Source organism: Pituophis catenifer, unplaced genomic scaffold (assembly GCF_029215685.1).
Source record: "Pituophis catenifer annectens isolate HBS135680 unplaced genomic scaffold, rPitCat1.0.hap2 SCAF_3, whole genome shotgun sequence".
NCBI lineage: Eukaryota > Metazoa > Chordata > Lepidosauria > Squamata > Colubridae > Pituophis > Pituophis catenifer.
Window position 1 is genome coordinate 112,786,131 of NW_027256883.1, and position 21,050 is coordinate 112,807,180.

Genomic DNA, 21,050 nt, shown 5'->3' on the forward strand with positions numbered 1-21,050 from the left:
TCAAAGCATTATTTCCTGTGCATTGACGTACACACACAAACGTGGCGCACGAAAGCGCACGCACGCACGCACCCACCCATGAAGGTATTTTTAATGTGTTTTAATTGAAGAAAAGGAGTGATCATTCAAGTAAAAAAGCTCATTCTTTTACAAAGGGAGCTAATTTCTCTCCGATCTTCATAATTTGCAGAAAGACAATGGAAATGTCAAAACTCCTGACAGAGAAAGAGGAGCTGGAATTAAAAATTCAGGAGCTTACGAATAAAAATCTGCAACTGGCCAAAGAAAAAGAGGAACTCTTCATACTCTGCAAAGAGTATGAAGAAAAGCTGAGCAGGTGAGCTAGTAACCCTGACTTCCTCTTCCTTTCTCAGCTATTTCAGTTAGTTTTAATGTTAAACGAGTATTATGATTCAAATAAAAAAAACCTAAGGGGGCTAATTTCACTCTGCTCGTGATATTTTACAGGGAAAAGAGTTCAGATGAGCCTGGGCAGCTGGACAAACTCAGACGAGAAAATGAGAGTCTCAGCTGCAAGCTTAAAAAATATGCTGGAGAAAATGCAGAGCTCCTACAGGAAAATAATGACCTTAAAGAAGAATTTTATAGGTGAGAAATGTTTAGATCGAACTTGATTTTTTCTTTCCAATTCAAATTTATTTATTAGAGCCCTTAAGCCAGATATACCGGATGAAAGAAATGTTCCATTCTTTTATATGTATGTATAACTGAATAAGAGAAGAGCAATAGGTATAATGGATTGCAAAAATAATTAAGAATGTAGGTATGCTTAGTAATTCAAGTAAAAAATGAAGAGGGCTAATATCTCTTGTCCTCATAATTTACAGAAAAAGAGCAGTAATAGCAAAGCTAGCGATAGAAAACAAAGAGCTCGAAATGAAAACAGAGGTCCTGACCTTCAAAAATATTGAGTTGACCGACGAGAAAGAGGAGCTCTGCCGAGAGTACGAAATAAGACTGTGGAGGTGAGAAATTTTTAGATAGCCACCATGAATTTCCTGTTCCAGAATTTCACATTAGGTTCCCCTTATCTTAGAAAGCTTGGGAAAACCTGAACATCTCCTTACTTCAGAAAGAAATTAATGAATTATGGCTCATTATACTTTTACATATACAAATCTAGGAGTTAATCTCATGGAAGTGAATGGGAAGATATGTATAGGAGAGATCTTTTAACCTCCAACCCCCGCTGCCCAACAATATTCATACACTTCTACACACTTTAGACACAAGAGTGAGAGTTTCCTGACATCAAAGCAGTTCCCATCCTTTTTAAATTAAGAATGCTTTGTTGTTGGTCCAGATTCACATCTAACCTTCTGGCTTTTTCTAGAGAGACACAACTGAGGAAGGGCCGCTGCCCCTTAATGATGGACCGAGACCAGATGGAGCAGAGACCCAGCAGCAGAGAGAGCAAAGGAGGCTCTGTGAGTCTCTGCCAAACAAGGGCAGACATTACCGAAAACAAGACAGAAGCTCAAGACAAAACGAAGCCTCAAATCAATTTGAGATATCAATTAAATAAGAAATGGCTTAAGGCTTCAGTAGACAGCCTTAAAATCAGAACATCTAAGGAACCCGGGCAAAATATACTGAGGTGGCTTCAGCAATCGCTGAAAATCCTGAAAGAGGATTCCTCTGAACTGTACACCCTGCCCGAATGGCTTAAAGCATCCACCACCAACCTCCCGAAGGAATGTGCTGAGGCATCCAGGGGGGATGTGAATGGTTGGCTAGAAACATCGATAAATCATCTCCAAGAAGAAGGGCCAGAAACCTGCGATTTAGATGTGCAGGGATGGCTTGAAGCATCTATTATAGGCATTCAACATCTACAAAAATCCAAGTCGAGCCAGAAAAAAGGGATGGCTGGAAAAATCAATAGAGAACCTCAAGAAGCAATGTCCTGAAGGATCTCTGGTGAATAGATTAGAATGGCTTCAAGGATCCTTAGAAAGCCTGTCACTTTCTGGAGAACCTAGACCAGTTCTTGAAAAATGGCTTCGACAATCCTTAAAAAACCTGCAAGACGAAGGTCCTAAAGTATCTAAACAAGATGCCAAAAAATGACTTGAAATATCTATAAAGAATCTTGAGGAGGAAGGACGCCTAGGTACTCGGGAATGGCTTGAAGCCTCTATGAAAGGCGTTCAGGATCTACAGAAGTCCACGGTAGAGATTAAAAGAACTCTGAGGAAGAGATGGTTTGAAAAATCAATAGCAAACCTCAAGAAGCAATGTTCCGAAGGACCCGTGGAAAATAGTTTACAATGGCTTCAAGGATCCTTAGAAAGCTTTTTATTTTCTGAAGAACCCATACCGCAACTGGAAAAATGGCTTCAACGATCCCTGAAAAACTTGGAAAAGGTCCTGAAACATACAAGCAAGATGCCAAAAATGGCTTGAAATATCTGTAAATAGCTTCAAAGGGGAAGGACCTGAAGCACCCCATCTAGGTACTCGGGAATGTCCCGAAGCATCTATTAAGGGCATCCAGGATCTCAAATACTCTAAGGAATCAAAAACAAGCATGGTAAAGAGGAAGGAGAGGGTGATTTGGGTAGAACCTGCTTGCTCTGAAAGAAACTTATGGGTGGATGGATGGCTTCAAGCATCTTTAGCAAGTTCAGAAAGAATGGTCCTAGTGCATCCAAAACAGATATGCAAGCATGGCTACAACCATCTCTGAAAAACCTCAGACGAGAATCCCCGGAAGAAGCCAGAAAGAATGGCTCTTGGAATGCATAGAAAACGTCCTGAAGAAATCGTGCAATATGTGAATGAGTAGCTTGAGATAGTTTTAAATCACCTCCATGGGGAAGAGCCTGAAACCTCCCATCCCATCCCATCTTGGTACAGACTTGTCTCTCATTTCTGCTGCTTCTAGGGTTACTGGGATCAAGATGACCAAATGTACAAACTGGAAACCTATCAGCAAGTATTTATTGTTTTGGTTTTCCAAAACTTCTTGGGCCTTTTTGGAGTGAGTGGCATACTGTTTTCCTAATGGACGTTGGTATTACAGCAGGAGCTTCATAACCAATGAACGCTTGTCATCAACAATAGCGATTATCTAGACGCTGCCTTAAGTTGGGTGGGAGGAGAAAAGAAAGAGAGTGGAAGGAAAAAGGAAAGAAGAAGCGATTGATATGGAGGAAGAAAAGGAAAGAAGGGCCAAACGACAAGCATGATTTATGCCAAAATGCCAAGAATGGATAGACAACCGTAGAGCACGGACAAAGAAAGGATAGACCAAGATTGCATATGCCATACAGGCTGTGTCACCTGTACCAACAACTCACTAAAACAAAGAGATCCTTGTGAACTAGGAATTATGCCAGTGAGAGCTGGATGATTCAGGAAGATAACCATCAAAGTTAAATAGTCTTCCCTGATAGCCTATCAAGAAATCTCAAGCCAAGTGAGATATCAGAAAAGCTGTCACCAAGGAGCTAGCTGAAGAAATGCATTTAAGCATTAGTTTAGAAATTAGATCAGTCAGCAATGACAACAATTTTAGATGCACGCCTCTGTTTCTATGTGCGATGTATGAAGAGGAAGCATTTTTCCTAAAAATACATATTACTGGTCCACAGCCCATGTGAATTTGCCCTACCTAGACATAAACAAAATGAGATATCATTCTGTAACTAAGAGGTTAGTTCACGGATCAGAAGGTCTGGAAATAGCTTCCCCATGAACTCAACAGATATCTTAAACAAGCCATGATAGCCTAGGTCAGCACATTTAGGAAAAGAACAAGACAGATTTACTCGTCATGGCTGTGGTAAGGATTTCTGAAGCATCTTGATGAGAAGCACTGTGAATACTGTATCATCTCTGGTGGAGAATCTGTGGGCCTCCAGTATTTTGGGGGTAGAAATTCCCAGCTCATGGGCCTTCTCTCCGAGGCTGGAATCCGGGAACATCTGCAGCCCTCCTTTTGAGAGAAATGCCGTGTTTTCACCTGATTCTTACAGGAGAAGTTTCGGCATGTGCGCTACTCTTTTGGACCATTTCAAATGGGTCTTCACCGTTGATCATTTTGTTTGTTTGGAGTCAACTGACCTACGTGTATAAAATCATATAGGAAACCACATGCCGCTCTCATCGAAAAGCCAGATGTGAAAGCTGGAAGCTTTGAAGGTGAAAAGGAATCAACCAAAATCAGAAGTGCTCCCCTGAGTGCAGCATTGCTAGCATAACAATGCAGCCTATGTGGAAGGAAGGGGATGCCTTATCAGGAAACGTGTCAGACTTCCATGCCCGTCCGACAGTTATGGACCACGGTCTTGTCTGTTGTGTGGGGCTGTACGCCCAGGGCCTCAGAGCATCACCATTGCTTGAAATGGGGTTCCCAGCAGCAAAAGAGCCATCATTGGACTTGATGGTGCAGGAGTATGAAGGGAGTTCCAGAAAAAGTGCAGACTGCAGGAACCCTTTCAGCAGGTCGAAAAAGGCTCCCCACCCATTTGCACTACTCAGGTGACCCTGAGGACCAAGCAAACCTCCAAGTGGCCTCAACAACTCTCTAAAAGAATACAAATGCCCAGCTGTCTGCAAGGAATATCAATCCTTCCATTCCCACCATCCAATCAGACCTGAAGAACCTTCTTGGTTGAGAAGCGAAATGACTTCTAAGACTTGATGCTTTCGTCTATTTAATTTGCCTTCTACAGCACGTTGCTATCACGTGACGTTCCGTGACATTTTTTACCTTTGGGGAGCTGGTGTGGGCATGGCCTGTGCATGGGGCATACGGCCTGAAGGCCGCCAGTTTGACATCCCTGTTCTACAGGTACTTAATAAAGCCTGAAATCTCCTCGTTAACTGGTTTGTTCGTTGTGTTTGGATTCTCAAAGAGCCATTTATCTGGCCCCTGGGCCATTGCCTGATACTTTGCGAAAAACACACACAGACACGTAAACATATCTGATTTATCATATCAGATTTATTTACTTTGAATAACATGTAAATTAACAATCAAACAAAGGAGCCACCTAAACAAATTTCCTATTCAGATGCAATTGTGCCAAGAGGCCAAGATCCCTTGCAAATTAGGCTCCCACCAGAAATCAACTGTATCCATAAGGTATCTGGGGGAGACCACCAATATGGGTCTGGCCTTGCATAGGGCCCAATCTCTAAAAGGGGAACTTTCACTCAAATCGTGGTTATTCTCATCTACAATCCCTCCGCATGCAGTGTAAAGGGAGGCACACACCGCACGGATGCGTTTTAAAAGTCAGACAACTTTTCAGTCAGTCAGAAATTCATATCCACCATGAATCAGTTACAAGGAGCTGAGAGCCCACTACGTACGAGCAATCGCAAAGTAAATCTGGTTTTGATCCTGGGGAAGTTGCAATAGGATCTAGGGGCTGAGTACATTACTATCTGTTGCATAAAATAATCTACTCCCTTAAGAAAAACCAAAGCATTTGGAGACTGCAACAAGGCCACTTTATAAGCATCAAGAAAATGAGAGGTCATTCAATGAAAAAAAGATTATGCAGTAAAAGTGACGATGTAAAAGCTGTCACATGATGACATGAATAATTAATTTATGACCAGGGATGAAATGGCAAAAATTTGACAACAAGGTGTCTGATGGAAAGACCAGGTCCACACACGAAGGTCCAATTAAACTGATTTAATGCTAAACAGTCTATGTGTCAACTCGCAAAGGTCCCGTCGGAACGCTGAAACTATGCACAGAATCTTCTCAACTAACAATTAGCACAACAGAATTCAGGGTTGGACTTACAGCTTGAGCAGACTACTCTGGCACTGCATAAGAGTGAACGTATGTGTCTGTTATTCAGGGACAGTTGCATACGTGTTCCTTTTATACATCAGCAAATTTTAACATTCCCTGCTTGTATGTGCCTTGCCTTCCCCCATTTCCCATTAGGAAGCCTGAACCCATAGTGCGCATGCAGGAGCGCACCTCTGCACAACCCACAGTTGGAATTTGGGAGGTGTTTGTGTCAGCCTGTATTGCTTCATGTTCAGGAGCTCATGGTACCGGAGAGTTTTTGTTCCTCTTTCCCTCCATCCATTAACCGTGTGAGATAAAGGGATGAGAAAGTGTGAGGAAGTCACCCAGGAACGTCTATGGTTGGACTTGAACCGAGAGGCTCCTTGTTCCTCATCTAATACCTTGACTGCTGCATCACAATTGATCTGAACTCTCAACTTTGGTGGTTTACTTACATTTGTCCTTGTGGAACCATTCTAAAATTTCTTAGACTTAGCTTAAGATCTCCAAGGAGAGCCAATGTTCTTCTGAAGCTGCCTAGAGCTTAACTGTCTTTTTCAGACCCAATGGGGTCGATAAAGTGGGGGCTTTGATGTCCACAGTTGGGAGGAAAAATTGATGGCTGTCAATTCTCTAATCTTCTCTCCCTTCGCTTTAGAATGTTCTCCTAATGTCCAGCTGAAACCCTTCCATCTTTTGATTCTGTCTTCTGAAGCACCAGAGGCAAGATGGACTCTCTCTCAGGTTCTTCTGGAGACAGTAATTTCCTTTCCCTTTAAAATTCTCTTTACGAGACTAATCAGTAACTCTCTCGACATGTCATCGTGTTAGAGTTAAAAGGCCTCCCCACAGACAAGAGAGGAGACAGGACGACCCTCCCTCAGCCACCTTGCCCACAGCTGAACTGTTCCAAGAATCAAGAGAGTCACATAAATCTGTTCCACCCTTGACATGGGCAATCTGCCACTTGAGAAAAGTAACCATTGTTGTGTTCCTGGCACAGATGTGTCCCAAGGATTTCTCCACAGGCAAAATAGGATGGTAAAGTTGGATGGTAATTCACCAGAGGGATGAAACAAAGCAGACACATGCTAGAAATTGAGAAATGATTAGAGTTTTTGGAATCATTTGTGAGTGGTCATTTAGTAGATGGACACTTGTTGAAATGGTGCGACCTCAAGATAGTCATTGTTGCAGAAAGGACCCCACCCACTGAGATGGTTTCGTGCCCTGTAATGGTTCCACTCCATCGCACTCCAGAAGCAAAGGGCATTTGGTATAATGGACATAGTAGAAGCACCCCTAAACTCAAGCCTGATAAACAGCCAAGCATTTTTGAGGTTGTTCTGAAATTAGTAAAAAGCGAAAGAATGTTTCAATGGGGTTGTAGCCCAAGCTCCAATACCACACGATAGTGGACAGCCATTGATTGATTTGAGCACGAGGGGGCATAGGAGGGGGTATCCGCTATCTGCCATGACACTGTGGGGCATACAAGTTGCACCTCTAGCATCTATCCACAGCTAAATAAAAGATTAAGACATAGTAGACCGTGTCATGAAACACTGATTGTGATGACTTTGACTGCTACATATATATATATCCAGGATCCCAATCCTTGTGCTGAGGTGTTGAGGAGTTGAGGTGCTGAGTTGCGGAGGAGCTGAGGTGCTGAATTGCGGAGGTGTTGAGGAGCTAAGGTGCTGAAGTGCGGAGGTGCTGAAGTGCGGACGTTCTGAGGTGCTGAAGTGCTGAAGTGCAGAGGTGCTGAAGTGCTGAGGTTCTGAGGTGCTGAAGCGCTGAGGCGCTGAAGCGCTGAGGAGCTGAGGTGCGGAGGTGCTGACGTGCGGAGGTGCTGAAGTGCTGAGGAGCTGAAGTGCGGAGGTGCTGAAGTGCGGAGGTGCTGAAGTGCGGAGGTGTTGAGGAGCTAAGTGCTGAGGTGCTGAAGTGCTGAGGTTCTGAGGTGCTGAAGTGCTGAAGTGCGGAGGTGCTGAAGTGCTGAGGTTCTGAGGTGCTGAAGCGCTGAGGCGCTGAAGCGCTGAGGAGCTGAGGTGCGGAGGTGCTGACGTGCGGAGGTGCTGAAGTGCTGAGGAGCTGAAGTGCGGAGGTGCTGAAGTGCTGAGGTGCTGAAGTGCGGAGGAGTTGAGGAGCTAAGTGCTGAGGTGCTGAAGTGCTGAGGTTCTGAGGTGCTGAAGTGCTGAAGTGCGGAGGTGCTGAAGTGCTGAGGTTCTGAGGAGCTGAGGTGCGGAAGTGCTGAAGCGCTGAGGTGCTGAAGCGTCGAGGAGCTGAAGTGCGGAGGTGCTGAAGTGCGGAGGTGTTGAGGAGCTAAGTGCTGAGGTGCTGAAGTGCGGACGTTCTGAGGTGCTGAAGTGCTGAAGTGCGGAGGTGCTGAAGTGCTGAGGTTCTGAGGAGCTGAGGTGCGGAAGTGCTGAAGCGCTGAGGTGCTGAAGCGTCGAGGAGCTGAAGTGCGGAGGTGCTGAAGTGCGGAGGTGTTGAGGAGCTAAGTGCTGAGGTGCTGAAGTGCGGACGTTCTGAGGTGCTGAAGTGCTGAAGTGCGGAGGTGCTGAAGTGCTGAGGTTCTGAGGAGCTGAGGTGCGGAAGTGCTGAAGTGCTGAGGTGCTGAAGCGTCGAGGAGCTGAAGTGCGGAGGTGCTGAAGTGCTGAGGTGCTGAAGCGTCGAGGAGCTGAGGATCCTGGTAAGGACACACCTCCGGAAGGAGGACCCAGCGTGTCACAGTTCACACTTCGAGAGAAACCACTGAGATGTCATCACCCCATAGCACCAAGCCTTGATGACTTGTTTGCTTGGCACCTTGTAAAATTTTGTTGCTAATCCCCATTTTAAATAGAATACCAAGAAGACCTCTGCTATTTGTTGGTGGCCGCAAAACAATGAGCTTGTTTTTCATATGAAGCTCTCATCACTATTGCAAATTTTATTGATGCAGTTGTGATCGCAATCAATCTCACAAAAAGTAGTACCGCCTAAACTGTGAGAAAGCAACTTGTTGGGCTACCTTTGCAGATTGGCATTTGGGGAAAAAGTGAACACTTTTCTCACGCGCTAAATCAAAAATTTTACCTCTAGAAATTGTTAGCGTCTGTTGTGGTTTGAAAGGAAAAAAGTTCCTTAAATTAAAAGACTTTTCATGGGGAATATTATAACACGGCCAGTTATATAGATCATTCTAGATACAGTAGTTTAGCAGGTCCATGGTTGTATCTCCTACATAGTAGGATTTACATTTTGAAAACAAAGTTAGTGTTGATGTTTCTTGTTATAATATGGAAAGTGAAAAGTCCTGGAGAGGGATGGGCGACCAGGTGCTATCCAGGAAGATTGGACTGTGTTTCCCTCAGTTATTAGGGGAGGCAAAGGGAGTTGCCTTTTCAAGCACTTAGAGCCTGACTACCGAAGAGAATGTGAAGAGAATGCGTTTCAGCAGACGTTGAAGTCTGCGGGAGAAAACAAGAAGCTCCACTGCTCTTTGGAGACTAAACTATTAGGCAGATGGGAGATGGCCTTTTCCTGCATCATTCCCAGAGTTTAAAAGGCACTCTTGAGGAAGCTGCATTTGGCTACAGCTCTGTCTTTAAGTCACGTCGTCACGGCGGCATCACGTGACATATCTGGACTTTTTTTCTCCTTCACTAAACCGGGTGTGGCTGTGGCCAGGATGTGACCCATCCAGCCCACGGGCTGGGAGCTTGACACAGCCCTGTCCTAAAGGATCAGATTAGAGGACCTGGAGGGCAAATATAATTTAAAAATGATGTGCTATTGTAGACATTGTGTCTCAAGATCTACATTCCAATTTTTGAAATAAAAATGTTAAAGCTATTCTGCATTCTCACCTATTACCTTACCTTCTAGTTTCCATCACTGATTTTGCGATGGAAAACCATTTGTTGAGAAGATTAAGAGAAACCATGAAACGTCTCCAAAAAGAGGTAAGAAAAAACATTTGTTCATAGGCTGTCGCAGTAAATGCTATTCTCAAGTGTGATAAAACGTATAGAAATTTGAATAGTTAGGTCGGTCGGTCGGTCGGTCGGTCGGTAGGTGGGTAGTAGGTGGGTAGGTAAATAGGTCGGTCGGTCAGTCCCTGAGAATCAAACACAAACAAGTGGAAGGAAAGCAAAGAGAGAGACCCAGAGTCTCTATTGCAACTTGGGCAGCCAAATAAGTTGGATGAATGAATCAATGAACTTGCAGAGCTATCTTAGGTCATTGTAAGTATTGATTTAACATATTTAATAGGCCAAGTTGCTAATGGAGGTTTTACATGACTTTTAGCAGGAGTACTTTTCGTTTTCTCTGCACTTAAAATGAAAGGGCTGTTTGGGGATATAGTAGAAGGACTCCCTATCTGTCCCATTCCTATTCCCAAGAATAGGAATGGGAATTTTTCAAGAGGAAGCAGGACTTTCTTTTTTGTTTTCCTTGAAGATGTTTAGATTCTCATCCAAGAAGCTGCTCCAGTTGTGGACAAACATCAAAATCTTCCAGGCCGGGGTGCAAACTTTAGATGACAGAAATACAGTTGGCACCGCAGATTTGAAGCTGAAACTATCTTTAACAACAACCCAAGTCACATAGAGCTGTTGTTAGAAAAAATAGTGGCTGTCAATTTGTTTGTTTTTGTAAATGGGGTATTTTGTCATGGCAGGAAGAAACATCCAGACTTCCTCTTCTGTCATCTACCACAGAAGAACGGAGACGTGCTGAGGTAATTGTTAATAATGCATGTGCAACATATTTTAGATAGTGTACATGTTCGCTTTCTATTTCCATTACATATATGAGATCCACACACACACACCCCTATTCAATACAAACTAGTTTATTTGTAATTTCTAATAAAGAATGGCAATTATCAGAGTTTGTGCTAATTCTTGGTTCGTTCCTTCCTTGCCACATTAGCTACTTTCTTTGGCCCTATACAATAGTAACATAAAATTTAGATGATTCATATTTGGTTTGAACCACTGTCTTTTACGTTTCCTAAACAAATTAACTAAAACTAGGTCTTTCTTTTTTTATCCCAGCCGGAATACTCTTTATTGCCTGTATTGAACATCTACAGCAATAAATTGGGAGTTGCACATGTGTGTGCTCATCTTGGAATGCATGATTTTAATATGCACAAATATGCTTGTCTACACCCCTGACTCTTTTCCTAAAGAGGAACTTTAAAGTAATATCCTCTTTACACTGACATCACAGAGAATTAATGGAAAACAAATTCATGTAATTCTTCTCATGATCATGAAATGTATCTCCTTGAAGAAATTTTCGTAAGGAAGAAAATTATCAAGCAAACATCTACAATTCATTTTATGTTTTTCATTCTTCACGGAATTGCTAGGTTTCCAGGCGTCCAGAAAATATTAGGATGCAGCTGGACCAGGATTTAAATTTAAGGATGCGTTCCCATCAGGTAAGCCATCTAGCATGTGAGGAATCTTTTGAGCGTGGATTAAATAATTCACGTCGTAATAAGAGGGGAAGAAGCCCAGTGTGAGTGATGGGGTAGTGGGGGTGGGGGTAGGGAGTGGGCTGATATGGAAATATATTCCTGACTTGTGATGTACTTTTGTTTCTCTAGATTGTTCACACCAAAACCGAAAGACTGGAAGTAGATCTGAAGAGAGCGAGGAACCAGAGTTATGCGTAAGTCATGGCATACGCCATACCTTTATGTGGTGCACAAACATTTTAGGTATCCTCTACACTACAGAATGACTTCTGAAAAGAGTTTAGTAACACTTTGCTGTTTATTATCTTGAGGGTTTATTAATACCCTTGTTACGCTCCCTCATAAACAAGGTCCGGCGGAGCACGAGATAACAAGGGTATTGATACAATTAATATACGCTCCCTCATAAACAAGGTACTACTATCTCTGAGAGACCAACTTGTTGAAATATGTCGACAGTTAGGCATTTGTGAGCAGTGAGAACTTTCCCCATATCCTACATCCATAACTTTACTTTGCTTCTGAAAATCATTTTGAATTTGTTTGTGCCTTTCATGGAACATATTTAGAAAAAAAGAAAAATAAATGGTCAAAGCATTATTTCCTGTGCATTGACGTACACACACAAACGTGGCGCACGAAAGCGCACGCACGCACGCACCCACCCATGAAGGTATTTTTAATGTGTTTTAATTGAAGAAAAGGAGTGATCATTCAAGTAAAAAAGCTCATTCTTTTACAAAGGGAGCTAATTTCTCTCCGATCTTCATAATTTGCAGAAAGACAATGGAAATGTCAAAACTCCTGACAGAGAAAGAGGAGCTGGAATTAAAAATTCAGGAGCTTACGAATAAAAATCTGCAACTGGCCAAAGAAAAAGAGGAACTCTTCATACTCTGCAAAGAGTATGAAGAAAAGCTGAGCAGGTGAGCTAGTAACCCTGACTTCCTCTTCCTTTCTCAGCTATTTCAGTTAGTTTTAATGTTAAACGAGTATTATGATTCAAATAAAAAAAACCTAAGGGGGCTAATTTCACTCTGCTCGTGATATTTTACAGGGAAAAGAGTTCAGATGAGCCTGGGCAGCTGGACAAACTCAGACGAGAAAATGAGAGTCTCAGCTGCAAGCTTAAAAAATATGCTGGAGAAAATGCAGAGCTCCTACGGGAAAATAATGACCTTAAAGAAGAATTTTATAGGTGAGAAATGTTTAGATCGAACTTGATTTTTTCTTTCCAATTCAAATTTATTTATTAGAGCCCTTAAGCCAGATATACCGGATGAAAGAAATGTTCCATTCTTTTATATGTATGTATAACTGAATAAGAGAAGAGCAATAGGTATAATGGAATGCAAAAATAATTAAGAATGTAGGTATGCTTAGTAATTCAAGTAAAAAATGAAGAGGGCTAATATCTCTTGTCCTCATAATTTACAGAAAAAGAGCAGTAATAGCAAAGCTAGCGATAGAAAACAAAGAGCTCGAAATGAAAACAGAGGTCCTGACCTTCAAAAATATTGAGTTGACCGACGAGAAAGAGGAGCTCTGCCGAGAGTACGAAATAAGACTGTGGAGGTGAGAAATTTTTAGATAGCCACCATGAATTTCCTGTTCCAGAATTTCACATTAGGTTCCCCTTATCTTAGAAAGCTTGGGAAAACCTGAACATCTCCTTACTTCAGAAAGAAATTAATGAATTATGGCTCATTATACTTTTACATATACAAATCTAGGAGTTAATCTCATGGAAGTGAATGGGAAGATATGTATAGGAGAGATCTTTTAACCTCCAACCCCCGCTGCCCAACAATATTCATACACTTCTACACACTTTAGACACAAGAGTGAGAGTTTCCTGACATCAAAGCAGTTCCCATCCTTTTTAAATTAAGAATGCTTTGTTGTTGGTCCAGATTCACATCTAACCTTCTGGCTTTTTCTAGAGAGACACAACTGAGGAAGGGCCGCTGCCCCTTAATGATGGACCGAGACCAGATGGAGCAGAGACCCAGCAGCAGAGAGAGCAAAGGAGGCTCTGTGAGTCTCTGCCAAACAAGGGCAGACATTACCGAAAACAAGACAGAAGCTCAAGACAAAACGAAGCCTCAAATCAATTTGAGATATCAATTAAATAAGAAATGGCTTAAGGCTTCAGTAGACAGCCTTAAAATCAGAACATCTAAGGAACCCGGGCAAAATATACTGAGGTGGCTTCAGCAATCGCTGAAAATCCTGAAAGAGGATTCCTCTGAACTGTACACCCTGCCCGAATGGCTTAAAGCATCCACCACCAACCTCCCGAAGGAATGTGCTGAGGCATCCAGGGGGGATGTGAATGGTTGGCTAGAAACATCGATAAATCATCTCCAAGAAGAAGGGCCAGAAACCTGCGATTTAGATGTGCAGGGATGGCTTGAAGCATCTATTATAGGCATTCAACATCTACAAAAATCCAAGTCGAGCCAGAAAAAAGGGATGGCTGGAAAAATCAATAGAGAACCTCAAGAAGCAATGTCCTGAAGGATCTCTGGTGAATAGATTAGAATGGCTTCAAGGATCCTTAGAAAGCCTGTCACTTTCTGGAGAACCTAGACCAGTTCTTGAAAAATGGCTTCGACAATCCTTAAAAAACCTGCAAGACGAAGGTCCTAAAGTATCTAAACAAGATGCCAAAAAATGACTTGAAATATCTATAAAGAATCTTGAGGAGGAAGGACGCCTAGGTACTCGGGAATGGCTTGAAGCCTCTATGAAAGGCGTTCAGGATCTACAGAAGTCCACGGTAGAGATTAAAAGAACTCTGAGGAAGAGATGGTTTGAAAAATCAATAGCAAACCTCAAGAAGCAATGTTCCGAAGGACCCGTGGAAAATAGTTTACAATGGCTTCAAGGATCCTTAGAAAGCTTTTTATTTTCTGAAGAACCCATACCGCAACTGGAAAAATGGCTTCAACGATCCCTGAAAAACTTGGAAAAGGTCCTGAAACATACAAGCAAGATGCCAAAAATGGCTTGAAATATCTGTAAATAGCTTCAAAGGGGAAGGACCTGAAGCACCCCATCTAGGTACTCGGGAATGTCCCGAAGCATCTATTAAGGGCATCCAGGATCTCAAATACTCTAAGGAATCAAAAACAAGCATGGTAAAGAGGAAGGAGAGGGTGATTTGGGTAGAACCTGCTTGCTCTGAAAGAAACTTATGGGTGGATGGATGGCTTCAAGCATCTTTAGCAAGTTCAGAAAGAATGGTCCTAGTGCATCCAAAACAGATATGCAAGCATGGCTACAACCATCTCTGAAAAACCTCAGACGAGAATCCCCGGAAGAAGCCAGAAAGAATGGCTCTTGGAATGCATAGAAAACGTCCTGAAGAAATCGTGCAATATGTGAATGAGTAGCTTGAGATAGTTTTAAATCACCTCCATGGGGAAGAGCCTGAAACCTCCCATCCCATCCCATCTTGGTACAGACTTGTCTCTCATTTCTGCTGCTTCTAGGGTTACTGGGATCAAGATGACCAAATGTACAAACTGGAAACCTATCAGCAAGTATTTATTGTTTTGGTTTTCCAAAACTTCTTGGGCCTTTTTGGAGTGAGTGGCATACTGTTTTCCTAATGGACGTTGGTATTACAGCAGGAGCTTCATAACCAATGAACGCTTGTCATCAACAATAGCGATTATCTAGACGCTGCCTTAAGTTGGGTGGGAGGAGAAAAGAAAGAGAGTGGAAGGAAAAAGGAAAGAAGAAGCGATTGATATGGAGGAAGAAAAGGAAAGAAGGGCCAAACGACAAGCATGATTTATGCCAAAATGCCAAGAATGGATAGACAACCGTAGAGCACGGACAAAGAAAGGATAGACCAAGATTGCATATGCCATACAGGCTGTGTCACCTGTACCAACAACTCACTAAAACAAAGAGATCCTTGTGAACTAGGAATTATGCCAGTGAGAGCTGGATGATTCAGGAAGATAACCATCAAAGTTAAATAGTCTTCCCTGATAGCCTATCAAGAAATCTCAAGCCAAGTGAGATATCAGAAAAGCTGTCACCAAGGAGCTAGCTGAAGAAATGCATTTAAGCATTAGTTTAGAAATTAGATCAGTCAGCAATGACAACAATTTTAGATGCACGCCTCTGTTTCTATGTGCGATGTATGAAGAGGAAGCATTTTTCCTAAAAATACATATTACTGGTCCACAGCCCATGTGAATTTGCCCTACCTAGACATAAACAAAATGAGATATCATTCTGTAACTAAGAGGTTAGTTCACGGATCAGAAGGTCTGGAAATAGCTTCCCCATGAACTCAACAGATATCTTAAACAAGCCATGATAGCCTAGGTCAGCACATTTAGGAAAAGAACAAGACAGATTTACTCGTCATGGCTGTGGTAAGGATTTCTGAAGCATCTTGATGAGAAGCACTGTGAATACTGTATCATCTCTGGTGGAGAATCTGTGGGCCTCCAGTATTTTGGGGGTAGAAATTCCCAGCTCATGGGCCTTCTCTCCGAGGCTGGAATCCGGGAACATCTGCAGCCCTCCTTTTGAGAGAAATGCCGTGTTTTCACCTGATTCTTACAGGAGAAGTTTCGGCATGTGCGCTACTCTTTTGGACCATTTCAAATGGGTCTTCACCGTTGATCATTTTGTTTGTTTGGAGTCAACTGACCTACGTGTATAAAATCATATAGGAAACCACATGCCGCTCTCATCGAAAAGCCAGATGTGAAAGCTGGAAGCTTTGAAGGTGAAAAGGAATCAACCAAAATCAGAAGTGCTCCCCTGAGTGCAGCATTGCTAGCATAACAATGCAGCCTATGTGGAAGGAAGGGGATGCCTTATCAGGAAACGTGTCAGACTTCCATGCCCGTCCGACAGTTATGGACCACGGTCTTGTCTGTTGTGTGGGGCTGTACGCCCAGGGCCTCAGAGCATCACCATTGCTTGAAATGGGGTTCCCAGCAGCAAAAGAGCCATCATTGGACTTGATGGTGCAGGAGTATGAAGGGAGTTCCAGAAAAAGTGCAGACTGCAGGAACCCTTTCAGCAGGTCGAAAAAGGCTCCCCACCCATTTGCACTACTCAGGTGACCCTGAGGACCAAGCAAACCTCCAAGTGGCCTCAACAACTCTCTAAAAGAATACAAATGCCCAGCTGTCTGCAAGGAATATCAATCCTTCCATTCCCACCATCCAATCAGACCTGAAGAACCTTCTTGGTTGAGAAGCGAAATGACTTCTAAGACTTGATGCTTTCGTCTATTTAATTTGCCTTCTACAGCACGTTGCTATCACGTGACGTTCCGTGACATTTTTTACCTTTGGGGAGCTGGTGTGGGCATGGCCTGTGCATGGGGCATACGGCCTGAAGGCCGCCAGTTTGACATCCCTGTTCTACAGGTACTTAATAAAGCCTGAAATCTCCTCGTTAACTGGTTTGTTCGTTGTGTTTGGATTCTCAAAGAGCCATTTATCTGGCCCCTGGGCCATTGCCTGATACTTTGCGAAAAACACACACAGACACGTAAACATATCTGATTTATCATATCAGATTTATTTACTTTGAATAACATGTAAATTAACAATCAAACAAAGGAGCCACCTAAACAAATTTCCTATTCAGATGCAATTGTGCCAAGAGGCGAAGATCCCTTGCAAATTAGGCTCCCACCAGAAATCAACTGTATCCATAAGGTATCTGGGGGAGACCACCAATATGGGTCTGGCCTTGCATAGGGCCCAATCTCTAAAAGGGGAACTTTCACTCAAATCGTGGTTATTCTCATCTACAATCCCTCCGCATGCAGTGTAAAGGGAGGCACACACCGCACGGATGCGTTTTAAAAGTCAGACAACTTTTCAGTCAGTCAGAAATTCATATCCACCATGAATCAGTTACAAGGAGCTGAGAGCCCACTACGTACGAGCAATCGCAAAGTAAATCTGGTTTTGATCCTGGGGAAGTTGCAATAGGATCTAGGGGCTGAGTACATTACTATCTGTTGCATAAAATAATCTACTCCCTTAAGAAAAACCAAAGCATTTGGAGACTGCAACAAGGCCACTTTATAAGCATCAAGAAAATGAGAGGTCATTCAATGAAAAAAAGATTATGCAGTAAAAGTGACGATGTAAAAGCTGTCACATGATGACATGAATAATTAATTTATGACCAGGGATGAAATGGCAAAAATTTGACAACAAGGTGTCTGATGGAAAGACCAGGTCCACACACGAAGGTCCAATTAAACTGATTTAATGCTAAACAGTCTATGTGTCAACTCGCAAAGGTCCCGTCGGAACGCTGAAACTATGCACAGAATCTTCTCAATTAACAATTAGCACAACAGAATTCAGGGTTGGACTTACAGCTTGAGCAGACTACTCTGGCACTGCATAAGAGTGAACGTATGTGTCTGTTATTCAGGGACAGTTGCATACGTGTTCCTTTTATACATCAGCAAATTTTAACATTCCCTGCTTGTATGTGCCTTGCCTTCCCCCATTTCCCATTAGGAAGCCTGAACCCATAGTGCGCATGCAGGAGCGCACCTCTGCACAACCCACAGTTGGAATTTGGGAGGTGTTTGTGTCAGCCTGTATTGCTTCATGTTCAGGAGCTCATGGTACCGGAGAGTTTTTGTTCCTCTTTCCCTCCATCCATTAACCGTGTGAGATAAAGGGATGAGAAAGTGTGAGGAAGTCACCCAGGAACGTCTATGGTTGGACTTGAACCGGGAGGCTCCTTGTTCCTCATCTAATACCTTGACTGCTGCATCACAATTGATCTGAACTCTCAACTTTGGTGGTTTACTTACATTTGTCCTTGTGGAACCATTCTAAAATTTCTTAGACTTAGCTTAAGATCTCCAAGGAGAGCCAATGTTCTTCTGAAGCTGCCTAGAGCTTAACTGTCTTTTTCAGACCCAATGGGGTCGATAAAGTGGGGGCTTTGATGTCCACAGTTGGGAGGAAAAATTGATGGCTGTCAATTCTCTAATCTTCTCTCCCTTCGCTTTAGAATGTTCTCCTAATGTCCAGCTGAAACCCTTCCATCTTTTGATTCTGTCTTCTGAAGCACCAGAGGCAAGATGGACTCTCTCTCAGGTTCTTCTGGAGACAGTAATTTCCTTTCCCTTTAAAATTCTCTTTACGAGACTAATCAGTAACTCTCTCGACATGTCGTCGTGTTAGAGTTAAAAGGCCTCCCCACAGACAAGAGAGGAGACAGGACGACCCTCCCTCAGCCACCTTGCCCACAGCTGAACTGTTCCAAGAATCAAGAGAGTCACATAAATCTGTTCCACCCTTGACATGGGCAATCTGCCACTTGAGAAAATTAACCAGTGTTGTGTTCCTGGCACAGATGTGTCCCAAGGATTTCTCCACAGGCAAAATAGGATGGTAAAGTTGGATGGTAATTCACCAGAGGGATGAAACAAAGCAGACACATGCTAGAAATTGAGAAATGATTAGAGTTTTTGGAATCATTTGTGAGTGGTCATTTAGTAGATGGACACTTGTTGAAATGGTGCGACCTCAAGATAGTCATTGTTGCAGAAAGGACCCCACCCACTGAGATGGTTTCGTGCCCTGTAATGGTTCCACTCCATCGCACTCCAGAAGCAAAGGGCATTTGGTATAATGGACATAGTAGAAGCACCCCTAAACTCAAGCCTGATAAACAGCCAAGCATTTTTGAGGTTGTTCTGAAATTAGTAAAAAGCGAAAGAATGTTTCAATGGGGTTGTAGCCCAAGCTCCAATACCACACGATAGTGGACAGCCATTGATTGATTTGAGCACGAGGGGGCATAGGAGGGGGTATCCGCTATCTGCCATGACACTGTGGGGCATACAAGTTGCACCTCTAGCATCTATCCACAGCTAAATAAAAGATTAAGACATAGTAGACCGTGTCATGAAACACTGATTGTGATGACTTTGACTGCTACATATATATATATCCAGGATCCCAATCCTTGTGCTGAGGTGTTGAGGAGTTGAGGTGCTGAGTTGCGGAGGAGCTGAGGTGCTGAATTGCGGAGGTGTTGAGGAGCTAAGGTGCTGAAGTGCGGAGGTGCTGAAGTGCGGACGTTCTGAGGTGCTGAAGTGCTGAAGTGCAGAGGTGCTGAAGTGCTGAGGTTCTGAGGTGCTGAAGCGCTGAGGCGCTGAAGCGCTGAGGAGCTGAGGTGCGGAGGTGCTGACGTGCGGAGGTGCTGAAGTGCTGAGGAGCTGAAGTGCGGAGGTGCTGAAGTGCTGAGGTGCTGAAGTGCGGAGGTGTTGAGGAGCTAAGTGCTGAGGTGCTGAAGTGCTGAGGTTCTGAGGTGCTGAAGTGCTGAAGTGCGGAGGTGCTGAAGTGCTGAGGTTCTGAGGTGCTGAAGCGCTGAGGCGCTGAAGCGCTGAGGAGCTGAGGTGCGGAGGTGCTGACGTGCGGAGGTGCTGAAGTGCTGAGGAGCTGAAGTGCGGAGGTGCTGAAGTGCTGAGGTGCTGAAGTGCGGAGGAGTTGAGGAGCTAAGTGCTGAGGTGCTGAAGTGCTGAGGTTCTGAGGTGCTGAAGTGCTGAAGTGCGGAGGTGCTGAAGTGCTGAGGTTCTGAGGAGCTGAGGTGCGGAAGTGCTGAAGCGCTGAGGTGCTGAAGCGTCGAGGAGCTGAAGTGCGGAGGTGCTGAAGTGCTGAGGTTCTGAGGAGCTGAGGTGCGGAAGTGCTGAAGCGCTGAGGTGCTGAAGCGTCGAGGAGCTGAAGTGCGGAGGTGCTGAAGCGTCGAGGAGCTGAGGATCCTGGTAAGGACACACCTCCGGAAGGAGAACCCAGCGTGTCACAGTTCACACTTCGAGAGAAACCACTGAGATGTCATCACCCCATAGCACCAAGCCTTGATGACTTGTTTGCTTGGCACCTTGTAAAATTTTGTTGCTAATCCCCATTTTAAATAGAATACCAAGAAGACCTCTGCTATTTGTTGGTGGCCGCAAAACAATGAGCTTGTTTTTCATATGAAGCTCTCATCACTATTGCAAATTTTATTGATGCAGTTGTGATCGCAATCAATCTCACAAAAAGTAGTACCGCCTAAACTGTGAGAAAGCAACTTGTTGGGCTACCTTTGCAGATTGGCATTTGGGGAAATAGACGTTGGTCTTACCTGATACGTCTTTTCTCGACATGGGTAAAAACGTCAGTCAGTCTGGGTATTCGTCCCGTCTAGCCCAATGACCGAGCACTTTCTAAAGCCAAAAGCTCCGCCCCTTCGAGGCTGCCCCAGTTCTTCGGTGAGGCGAAGCGACGGACTCGTGCTCCGTGTCCTCCTGAAACGATAGAGAATTAATATCACCCCCCCCAACCACCACCGGAACCAAACCAAGGGTGGGGCTGACTGACGTTTTTACCCATGTCGAGAAAAGACGTATCAGGTAAGACCAACGTCTATTCTCCAACAAGAGGTAAAAACGTCAGTCAGTCTGGGGACATACCAAAGCCAGATGTCACCAGGGAGGGAAGGAACTGGTCCTGAAGAACTCAAGCAATATGGACCGACTGCAGTACCCTCCTGCCGAATGCAGCATCCGAAGAGGCAAACGAATCCACTTTGTAATGTCTGATGAAAGGACTGAGAGAAGTCCATGTGGCAGCCCGGCAAACTTCTTCAATGGAAGCCTGCGTAGCCCAGGCGGCTGATGTTGCAGCGCTCCTTGTTGAATGAGCCGTGATGGGATGAGGCAGCGGAGAGTCAGACTGGCGGTAAGCCAGAGTAATTGCGGCCCTAATCCAACGACCCAATGTC

The 21,050-nt window shown here is 43.8% G+C and overlaps 1 protein-coding gene across 1 annotated transcript in view; it reads left to right on the forward strand.

The window, feature by feature from the left end:
• The window catches only part of LOC139315025 (trichohyalin-like), a 55,962-nt gene extending 35,368 nt beyond the window's left edge, over positions 1-20,594 (forward strand). Inside the window, exons 5-17 of the mRNA XM_070941047.1 lie at positions 191-337; positions 469-609; positions 849-986; positions 1,355-1,448; positions 2,909-2,959; positions 11,151-11,222; positions 11,391-11,455; positions 12,041-12,187; positions 12,319-12,459; positions 12,699-12,836; positions 13,205-13,298; positions 14,759-14,809; positions 20,475-20,594. Of these exons, the coding sequence (XP_070797148.1) occupies positions 191-337; positions 469-609; positions 849-986; positions 1,355-1,448; positions 2,909-2,959; positions 11,151-11,222; positions 11,391-11,455; positions 12,041-12,187; positions 12,319-12,459; positions 12,699-12,836; positions 13,205-13,298; positions 14,759-14,809; positions 20,475-20,594 (1,399 nt within the window). The remainder of the gene's footprint in view (positions 1-190; positions 338-468; positions 610-848; positions 987-1,354; positions 1,449-2,908; positions 2,960-11,150; positions 11,223-11,390; positions 11,456-12,040; positions 12,188-12,318; positions 12,460-12,698; positions 12,837-13,204; positions 13,299-14,758; positions 14,810-20,474) is intronic.
• The last annotated feature ends 456 nt before the right edge of the window (positions 20,595-21,050 follow it).